Source organism: Chrysochloris asiatica, unplaced genomic scaffold, assembly GCF_000296735.1.
Source record: "Chrysochloris asiatica unplaced genomic scaffold, ChrAsi1.0 scaffold00004, whole genome shotgun sequence".
NCBI classification, from domain to species: domain Eukaryota; kingdom Metazoa; phylum Chordata; class Mammalia; order Afrosoricida; family Chrysochloridae; genus Chrysochloris; species Chrysochloris asiatica.
In genome coordinates, this window is record NW_006408522.1 from 46,869,011 (window position 1) to 46,880,470 (window position 11,460).

At 35.8% G+C, this 11,460-nt stretch overlaps 1 protein-coding gene across 1 annotated transcript; it reads left to right on the forward strand.

Annotated features, from left to right (window-relative positions):
* The first annotated feature begins 10,316 nt into the window (after positions 1-10,316).
* LOC102813190 (olfactory receptor 4F3/4F16/4F29-like) lies at positions 10,317-11,258 on the forward strand. The gene has a single exon (XM_006831911.1). It carries the CDS (start codon positions 10,317-10,319, stop codon positions 11,256-11,258), a length of 942 nt encoding a protein of 313 aa, XP_006831974.1.
* Positions 11,259-11,460: the final 202 nt, after the last annotated feature.

Consider the following 11,460-nt stretch of genomic DNA (forward strand, 5'->3'; position numbering starts at 1 on the left):
AATACTGTACAAAGTGAAATTATTTTGCAATCTGAAATTTTAATTGTTGTATATTCAGATCTCACAAATAACAGAATTATAATTTCTGTATTGTGGAATAATTTTTCTTCCAATGATATAAACTATTGGAATAAAAGAGGACCAAATGACTGCCAACATCACAGTTGTTGTGAAGTGCCGTCGAGTCGGTTCCGACCCATAGCAACCCTGTATAGGGTTTCCGAGGAGCAGCTGGTGAGCTTGAACTGCAGACCTTGCAGTTCAAATGGCTTTGCAGTCTGGCGCATTAACCCATAACGCCACACCAGGACTCCAAAAATTTGTGTTAAAAATTTCTGGAAGGTAAACAAACAAGGTTCTGTACCCAGGATATATTTCTAGGGTGAAAATGATAAGAGGGAGTGGCTACTGTAAAAGTCTATCAGTTGGTTCCGTATATTGTTTTGCTTACGAACTATTCTGTCTACTTTAAAAAAATATTAGATTGATATTGATGGGTTTAGCAATTGACACAATTCAAATATGGCTGATAAACATGAAATCAATTCAAATCACAGAGATTGTATGCTGTCATATTTGAGTTGATGACATGGTTTTAACTTGTGAACTAAAAGAATGTTAGTATTATAAAGCCATTTTGCAAGGGTTGTTGCTGTCATTATAATTGCTGAACATGGATTACCTTTTCAAGGAAAAGAATGTGTTTGGGTCACCCCAAAATGAAAACCTTTTTGGTTTGCTTGAACTTCATGCTCATTTGTTCCATTTTCAGAAGATCACATCTCAAAATATGGTAACACAGAATAGAGCAACTATAAAAAATGACACTAATCATCCTTCCCTGGCACGCGCTACCGAACTGGGTTCAATAATCCATTGCAATGGCCACAAGAACTCAGATACTATATATTCACTATTATGGGGTTTGTTAGAGGAGTTTATAGGTTATAGTGTAGGAGACCTGGTGTGATGCTGTGGATTAATGTGCCAGACTGAAAAGCCATTTGAACTTCAAGATTGAGTGCCCTCGAGTCTGTTCCAACACATTAGCGACCCTCTGTAGGGTTTCTGAGGAGCCAGTGGTGGGTTTGAACCTGCTGGCCTTGTGCCTATGAGCACAGTGCTTATCCTACTGTGCCATATCGGGAGTTTATAAGTAGGGTGCTTTTCAGTTCCAATATATTTGATTTCTTCTCCTTTACTCTTCCTTTTGTTTTCTAATTTTATAGCGTTGTAATCTGAGAAGGTGCTTTGCAGTATTTTGAAGTGTTTAAAATGATTGAGGCATGTTTTGTGGTCTATTGTAGGGAATGTTTGATTTGCACTGGAAAAAATGTATGCTGAGTTGTTGTTGGGTGGAGTATTGTGTATGATTTCAAGTTGGTTGATTGTATAGTTGAGATCTTCTGTGTCTTTATTGAGTTTCTTTCTAGTTGTTCTGTCCTTCTTTGTAAGTGGTGTATTAATATCCTACTATTTTTGTTCCTGGTGTGGCACTCTAGGATAGGCACTGGTCTTCTAACCACAAGGTTGGCTGTTCAAACCTCCCAGCCACTTCTTAGAAAACCTATACAGGGTTGCTATAGGTAGGAAATGACTGGACAATACATAACATCAACAATTATTATTATAAAGTTGTCTATTTCTTTTTTCAATTCTGTTAAAGGTTGATTTATGTATTTGGGGACTTTTTTATTATAGAAGCAGATATTTATTATGACTTTATCTGGTTACACATTGGGCAACTATTTGCAAAGTCAGTAGTTCGAATCTACCAGCTGCTCAGTGGGAGAAACATGAGGTTTTCTGCTCCCTTAAAGATGTACAGTCTCTGAAACCAATACTGGGTCGCTATGAGTTGGAACTGACTCCATGGCATGATACCAGCAGCACCACCATGTTGTCTTATTGGATTGATTCTTGTCCCTTTTGCTTTTTTTTTTTTTAAATTAAAGTAGAAAATTCTGTTTCTTTCTATCTTTCTTTTTTTTTATTTTAAGCTTTTATAGTGAATTGAATGATAGTTTACATGGGAGAACATCGGTTTCACACTAATGTTATCGTATTTCATTTCATTGCAATGATTACAATCCCCTCCACGCATCATCATTCAACAGTATTTGTTTCTATTCCCTCCGGGGTTTTTTTTTTTTGGATGTACACAAAAACACTCAATATATAACCTTTAAACAATTAAAGGGCACATTCTGCAAACCAGCCTCCTGCCCACCAGCACATTTTCTCTTTCCATGAGGCTAGAGTCCTCAGTTGCTCCATCTCTCCATGCCATCATCTGTGCCTCCATCTCTGGTGTGTCTTTTGCAGGTTTTTGCCTTAAAGTGTATTCTATCAGAAGTCAATATAGCCACTCCTGCTTTATTTTGATTGCCATTTGCTTGTTATCTGTTTTCCGTCTTTTAACTTTTTGCTAATTTTTGTTTTCGTGTTTAATGTACATCTCTTTCAGGGGGAATATATAGCGATGGCTCACATTTTCTTATCTATTCTTTAACTCTCTTACTTGAAGTGCATTTAATCCATTTACATACATTTATTGTATGTAATAAATTTACATTTAATGTAATTATTGGTTGGTTTGAATTTATTAGTGTCATTTTGCTGTTTTGTTTGTGGGTTTGTTTTTTTTTTGTTTTTTTTTAATGTGGTGCTGATGGTTTCTCTGTTCCATATATTTTTCTATTTTTCTGTGCTGAGTTTATTTTGTTTACAGGTTTTCTGATCATTTCCCTTATTGCTTTTGTTTTAGTGTTTACTGACTCTTTGTGCTTTTCTTCTATTTTATTTTGCTAGGTAGGCTTATTAATTTTATTTGAAGTTGCTATGAAATTAAAACTATATTTACACGTTTGAAATAATCTGTTTCACCTTGATATAATCTTAACTTCCTCTCCATTTGGAAGTTTTGTAAATGCCATTTATTCCCTTGTTTTGTTACGCAGTTGTCTTTGTTTACAAATTGACATTTCTGGTTCCCTAATTTCAATCTTTCAGATTTTTTTATTTTTGGTACTTCCCTGTCTGTGTTCATTTTTGGGTGATATGATCCATCATGTGTCTTAATCTCAAGTTGCTGTTTACAATTGATGGTTCTCGATTCATAGTACTCCCTTTTATATTTCTTACAAGGTAGGTCTGGTTTTTATAAATTCATTTAATTTCTGTTTATCTGGAAATGTCCTCATTTCACCATTGCATTTAATGGACAATTTTTCTGGATATGTAATACTTGGTTAGCATTGTTTCCTGTCAGGGTTTTATATATGTCATCCTGTTGCCTCTTGTGTTCATGGTTTCTGCTGAGAAAACAGAGCTTAATTTTATTGCTTTTCCTTTGTAGGTAACTCTTCTTTTTGCCAAGTTGTTCTCGGGATAAGAGTTCTGAACAAGAAGAGACAAAAAATACACAGAGAATATTGTCAAATAGTTGTTGGAAGAAAACTTATTTAGTTTGGGGAAGTTTGATTTGGATATGTCTTGGTGATTTTCTCTAGGCATCTATCTTGCTTGGGGTTCAATTAGTTGTTTGAATGCTTATATTCTCATAATTTTATAATGCTAGGGAAATTTTCTTACAATAAAATTTCAGCAAATTTCTCTGTTCTTTTTTCTGTCTTTTCCTTTTCTGGAATTTTGATAACCCTTAAGTTATTCCTCTTGAGAGTGTCTTACAGAAATCTTATGTTTCCTTTGGATTTTTTCCTTCTTTGTACAAATTGTGGTTTTAGCAGGTGAATATTGAGAGGTCTGTCTTCAGGGACCAAATGAAGATGGATCAGTGGAGAATATGAAAGGGCCACCAGTAATATAAAACGAAGACCATGATTGTGTGGTAGCTGAGAAGCTAAGTAAACAAAGAGGCTGAAGTTATAACTACCTTAATGATGGGGGACGGAAAATTGATGGTCGGATTTAGATATAGAAGTTATGAGAGACCTCATATCACCCAAAAATGAACACAGACAGGGAAATACCAAAAATAAAAAAATCCAAAAGACTGAAGATAGGGAACCAGAAATGTCAATTTGTAAACAAAGACAGCTGCATAACAAGACAAATTTTAGCACTATTACTGGGTTGGAACCTGATTGGTATATGTTTTAGATGAAACATGAGGAAAGAACAGAGACAACTTTTTCTTGGGTTTTTGCTGCCAGGGGCATCTAGGAAATGGAATAATAGGCAGAAAGAAAAGATGGGTTGAGAGTTTTGCTGCATCCAACATTGGCTATTCCCCGCCACCTGCGCAGGGAGATTAAACCAGAGTAGGGGTGATGGGAGATTAGAAATAAAGAAAGACACAAATGAAATAAGTAAAGTTGGGAACAGGTTGGGCATAGCACTCTGATGGAGATACTGAGACGTAGACCAAGTGCCAAAAGTGTATTTTATGCACATATCAAAAGAGGTGCTGGGGGCAGGGAAAAGAGTACAAGAACATCTGGTGATGTTTGTGCGTGCAGTAAGCGGGACCTTATCACAAGACTGTAACTTGTAGTTGCTACGGAAATAGAGATAGAGCTGCGATATGTTTGTGCAGACTGAACTGAAGGTCATACAAGGAAAAAACCTTGCAAATTTCCTGTCCCCCGAGGCAGCCCTTCAAGTTCCTCAGGGGGCAGCTTGACCTGGGAGCAGCCCGATTTTCTGGACCACAGCTGTTCAGTTACAATTCTTCGGTTAGACTATTCCCAAGTCTGAGAACTTCGGTTCAGTCTCCCAACAAGTTTTAGCAGGATAGAAGACATTAGGATTGATACAATAAAGAGAAAAAATGATGACATAGAAAAGGGAAAATGCTGAAATGCTTTTTGAGTACACAAAAAAGAATGTTGAACAAGGGGAGGGATTTTTTTTTTTATCAATCTTGTTGATTTTGACTTAGAAAGGAGAAGAGAAAACATTATTATTATGCTTTCTTAAACTAGAATTAAAAATCCATTTTCAAAAGTCATGTGCAAGTAATTTTTGTGGTTGTGTCCTTGGATGATGTTTTGATTTGCCTCAGAAAATGTCTTGGGAAATACTGTGCTTGTTTTCCCCTGAATTTTTATACAATTTGTATAATAGAAAGACTATATAATTCATTAAAGAGGTATAGTGTAGAGGTAAACGAGATGTACATTTTTAGTTCAAAGATGAAATCATGCTTTATTAGCTATGTAATTTGCTTAAATACATAAATTGTTTTAAAAGAATGTGGTTATAACAATACTTATTCCATAATGCTTTTCTGAGAATTCAATAGCATAAGACATAAAAAGACTGGTTTTCAAAATAATTTATTTTCACATTTAAAAATATTCAACTTTTACAAAATGTTATCTTATAAAACTCTGCTTTCAAATTTCTTTTTCATACTTTTCTACATTTTTCAAATGAATCTTTACTATAAAACCCCAAACCACACTGATAGCTGTCAAGTTGATTCTGATTCATAATGATCCTCTGTGGGGTTTTCAAGGCTGTAAATCTTTATGGGAACATAAAGTATCCTTTTTCTTTCACAGAGTGGCTGGTGAATTTGAGCTGCAGACCTTTTGTTTAGCAGTCCAATGTGGAACTCACTATGCTACCAGGGTTCCTGATATTTACTATGCTGTTGTTAAGTTCTGTTGAGTCAGTTCTGACTCATAGAGACCCTTATAGGTCTCCAAGGAGTGGCTGTTGGATTTGAACCATTGACCTTCTTGCTAACAGTCCAGTGCTTATAATATAGCGCCATACTATGTTTGTTGTTGTTGTTAAGTGTCATTGAGTCAATTCCGACCCATAGCGACCCTGTAGAGGGTTTCCAAGGAGCAGATAGTGAGCTTGAACTGCCGACCTTGCAGTTCAAATGGCTTTGCAAGTCTGGCGCATTAACCCTCAGTGCCACACCAGGACTCCAGCACCATACTATAGAAATTATAAAATAATTAAAAATGAAAAGCTTACTTACATTTTGTCTAATAATCTCCATAAAAAATGTTTGAAAGTAACTATAGAGAATGGCAAAAGGCCTCTCATAAGTAATTCCCCTACAAGGAATTTGCAAGCTACTCATGTCCCCTTATTAGCAACGTCTTCACTTGGCTACCCTGGGAAAGCCCAATTCCCCATAGGTAATAATTCCCCAGGCCATGTGATTTCACTCTGGCAATCCCAGATATCTGTAGCATGACTTGGTCAATATTTTCTGGTGCTATAATTAGCTTCTGCTCATGGGGTCATAGCTCTTAATTCATCTACTCATATTTGTTTGTGTCTTTAATGACCCTGCTTAGGACTCAGATGACAAAACAGGTAGGGGAGAAGGATAAAAATAGTAAAAAATATATAAAAAAAAACAAAACCCAATTATATTTGAGGCGATGAGAAAAGACTTCAAAATAGTCTTTGTGAGGATTTTTTTGTGTGATTTTAGCTGTAGGAATAGGTGTGGTTGGGACAAATGGTACAGTATGTCTCATTGCTTGTTAGAGCAAAAAGCAGGTTCTGATCTGTGTTTCACTTAGGAGCCAACAGTTCCTTGTTCAAAGGTAGAGGTGGTTTGATGATGTGATGGTTTCCTCAAGTCAGATCTATACTGTTAACAGCAGTCTGTTACCAGGGCCCGATCACTCTTGCCATTGAGAAATTTGTTGGAACAGATTTTAGAGTGAGGAGGTGTTACTAGTCAACCCGTCACTGAAGACATACCTACTAATTTTCATGGCTAGTTATGAATTTTGGATGATGTGCAAACTGGTGATACAATTTCAAAGCATTATGGTCAATAGCAACAGATACTGCATGTTATAAATCAAGGTGTTCTCTACTTTTATATAACTTTCATTCCTATTTAAAATAACAGATCATATTCCACCATCTTCCTTTTTACTAACACTGACCTCTCTTTGATCTTCTTTTTATTTTTTCTCACACAATCAACAAATGGGCTTATTTACTATTCATATGACATATAATTGTGTATTTCCTTTTATTGTAGCTATTTATGTATAACTTGCCTCTCCAACTGTTTTCTTGAGTTTGTGATTTATAGACATTAGAAAAACAAAACTAATTATTATTAAATGGACTGGAAAGTCAAAAAAGGCTTCATCAAATAATTGATAAATTTAATTGACTTGAAGGAAAGTAAAATTTCAAGAGGTAGAAAGGACTATATGAAAACAAATATTCTTTCAAAAACATTTGTTGTATCCATTCAAATGAGCATCAAAACAAGTAGAGCTAGCAGACAATATGTGATAACAATGATGTTGCATACAATTTACTCAACATTTAATTGGTCACATTTTTATGATGAATTTTATTATTTTTGGCATGTAAGGTAATTTAATGTCAACAATAGTTTGGGTATATTCTTTAGGTTTATATTTGTTTTAAAGTAGAAATATCACATTTTAAATGCTGATATTTTGCTCCTCTTTCATAGATTACTTTCTTCACGATCTGTACTTTAGGAATCAGGATCTCAGAGACCCAGGTTGAACCATTAATTTGAATATAGACAATTCAGCTTACAATTTTGGTGTCAGATTTTTTATTTAAGTATTGATCTGGACCAGGTCAACTGTTTGATTTAAGTAGCCGTCTGATTAAACTGTTGTTTAATTCTGTGCCATGGAGTTGTTCTGTGCCATGGAGTCAGTTCCGACTCATAGTGATCCTGTACAGAATTTCCGAGACTGTAAATCTTTATGGGAGCACAAAGCCTCATCTTTCTCCCACGGAACAGTTGGTAGTTTCGAACTGCTGACCTTAAGGTTCGCAGCCCGATTTATAACCACTACACTACCAGAGCTCCTTGTCTGATTAAATTAGGTACATATGATTTCCCACAAAAAAATCTTGAATTTTTCCCAAAGTTGCTGAGTTTGCCAAGATTCCTGGCCCTCACACCAATGACTTGTTTATCTACCCATGCATTTTTATCACACTGATTGTTTTCCATTCCACATATCACTAGAACAATGAGCATTGCATATGGTTTCCTTCTCTTCAGCCCGTGCTCACAAAATTCTGAGAACTGAGAAGTTTAAGGCTATAGAAAATATGTGCCTTGAGGCCTATGATGTGATAGTCAAATCATTTATTTTAGTTAAGGATTTTTTTTTAGTTAAGGATTTAGTTAAAGATTGTTTTGAGACATAGAAATGTACAAGTAAGAGGTGACAATCTTTTTTTTTTTTTGAGAAGAAGATCCTTGAAAATTCCGGAGTTGTACGTGTAAAGAGATATGGGTGCCACTAAACCTGTTCCTCTGTATCCTAGTATCTTATAAGGGAATAAACCTTCAGAAGCTGTTTTCAGGATTCACCTTCTACTAGGAATTAATTATGGTGAGTATGTGAAGCCCTGGTAACATAGTGGGTTACTTGTTGGGCAGTTAACCACAGGTCAGCAGTTCAAATCCCCCAGCTGCTCAGTGGGAGAAAGATGAGATTTTTTTACTCCCATAAAGGTTTACATCTGCAGAAACCCCAAGCGGGTTCACTATGAGTCAGAACCAACTTTATGGCACTTAACAACAACAACAGTGGACACAAAGAGAGGGAATTCTCTTCACTCTCTTCAGAACCTCTGCCCCCTCTAAACACAAAAACAAAAAATTAAAGGTAGCAGTCTTTTAGTGTTACTTTTATTTACACATGATCAAGGTCAAAGGGAAAGCTCACACATAATGTGACTTACTTAAGTTTTACATTGTTTTCATTTCATAGTTTGAGTATAAACATACAATGATTTTGGAGATATGGCATATTTGCATGTATTTCAGATACAGTAAGATAGCTAAAACAGCTTAATAGCTAAAAGAATACACTATATTAAGGAAAGAAATAAAATGTTGAGGTATGCTATTAAACAGTAAAAGGGAGTAGATAGCTCAGGTTGAAGCACTGGTAAAAAACAATAGCATTTCATTGCTTCCAAGTGTTGTTTATAAACATGTTAATGTGTGTGTACAATCAAAAGTTGTTTGCAGATGTACTTCATATTCATACGTAGGCATCTGCCTTAGCAGGAACTAGAGTGAAATTCCAAATATTTATACATGTTTTAAGGCCTTGAGAAAAGTCTTTCAGGACTAGATGTACTGAGTGTTGTTGGACTGTGTGTGATTTTTACCAAATTTTAATAAATAATAAGACAGAGGAGCACTGAAACTGCTCAAGTATGATAAAAAAATCATCATCATTTGATATTTAATGAAGTCCATATATTCTCCTCACTACTGTAACTGTTACTTGGTCATGACATTTCATAGTCTCAATTTTATTTTAATCTCAATTTACATTCTTTTTTTTTTTTAGTTCATCTTTAATGCAGTTCTATCTCATTTTTCAGACAACCCTTTCTTTGAGAGAATCCTTTGATTCATCATAATAAACATTTTCCCTCCATTCTACTTTCTGAGCATAAATTGTGTGGGATAGATTGCATGTGAATATAAAAGAGAGAAGGAATGTACTTGACAAGGAAATACAAAGTCAGAATGACATGAAACATTGCTTAATTTTCCTTTGTGCTCAATTAAAGAAATTTATTCTCATTCCCCGGTGTGGTGCTGTAGGATAAGCACTGGACTGGTAACTGCAAGGTCAGCTATTCTTATGTACTAGTTTTTCTTGAAAATGCTATACAAGGTCACTCACTATGAGTCAGAACTGATTGGATGGCACATAACAAAAATAACAGCAGCAACTATATTTTTAAACAAATAAGGAATGCAAATGGTACATGTTTTTTCCCAACTGACCCTCTCCCTACAAAGCATTTTTGTTTGCTAATAATATTTGCCATTCTATTTGCAAATAAGACTACATTCATATTTTTTTTCTTAATTCTGGTTCCTATGAAGCTATCGTTCTTCCTGATGTGGCTTTGTGGGTTAATTTGCTGGACTGCAAAGTCGATTTGAACTGCAAAGTTGGCAGTTTAAGTTCACCAGTTCAGTTGCTCCCCAGAAGCCCTGTGCAATGGTCTCTATGGGTTGGAACCGACTTGATAGCACTTAACAAAAACAATAACAACAATTATTTACTATTACTATTAGTGATTTTGCTATTAGAAATTTTTCTGATATTTCTAATCTACATGGGTGCTCTTAAATTGTGCTTGTATAGTAATTGTTAGCTATCATCCTCACCATCATCACTGAGCAAATATGCAGAACTGAATGACTGGGTACTTCTCATTCATAATGTGACACTGCATCGTAAATATTCAGGGTCTCTTTAATGCCTAATGAAAATTTCATCCTTATTTTCTTAATTCTCAGAGTTTCAGTGTCAGCTCTCTTGGCTGCATCAATGGATGGAAGGAATCACTCTGGGGTGTCTGAGTTTGTGTTTCTGGGGCTCACCAATTCATGGGAGATCCAGCTTCTCCTGCTGGTCTTCTCCTCTGTGCTCTATGTGGCAAGCATGACTGGAAACATCCTCATTGTGTTTTCTGTGACCATTGATCCTCACTTACATTCCCCCATGTACTTCCTACTGGCCAGTCTCTCCTTCATTGACTTGGGCGCCTGCTCTACTGCTACTCCCAAGATGATTTATGACCTTTTCAGGAAACACAAACTCATCTCCTTTGGAGGTTGTATTACTCAGATCTTTTTCATCCATGTGGTTGGTACTGTGGAGATGGTGCTGCTCATAGCTATGGCTTTTGACAGATATGTGGCCATTTGTAAACCTCTTCATTACCTGACTATCATGAGTCCACGGATGTGCATTTTTTTCCTCATTGCTGCCTGGACCCTTGGTATTATTCATTCACTGTTTCAGCTATCATTTATCATTAATTTACCATTCTGTGGCCCTAATGTATTGGACAGCTTTTACTGTGACTTACCCAAGCTCCTTCAACTGGCCTGCAGAAATACCTACAGATTGCAGTTCATGGTTACTATCAACAGTGGATTCCTTTGTGTTGGATCTTTTCTTATACTATTCCTCTCCTATATCTTCATTCTGTTTACTGTTTGGAAACATTCCTCAGGTGGTTCATCCAAGGCTCTCTCCACTCTGTCAGCTCATGTCACTGTGGTCTTTTTCTTCTTTGGTCCAACCATGCTTATCTATTCATGGCCCAATCCAAATTCCCGGATGGACAAATTTCTTGCTCTTTCTGATGCAGTTCTCACTCCTTTTTTAAACCCAGTCATCTACACATTCAGGAACGAAGAGATGAAGACAACAATGAAGAGAGTTTTCAGAACACTAGTGATTTTTACAAGATCTCATAAGTAATATTTTAAGGTATTTATGTCAGAACCGACTCCACGGCATTTAACAACAACATCCTGATTAATATTGAATTTAATTTCTATATCTCACATTAAAGACTAGCTCTTTTAATGCATTGACAATAAATTTGAGTAATGTTCTTCTTCCCTATAAAGAATGAAGGGTTTAGACAAATAAAAAGTTAACTCAAAATGTTGACTGAGAT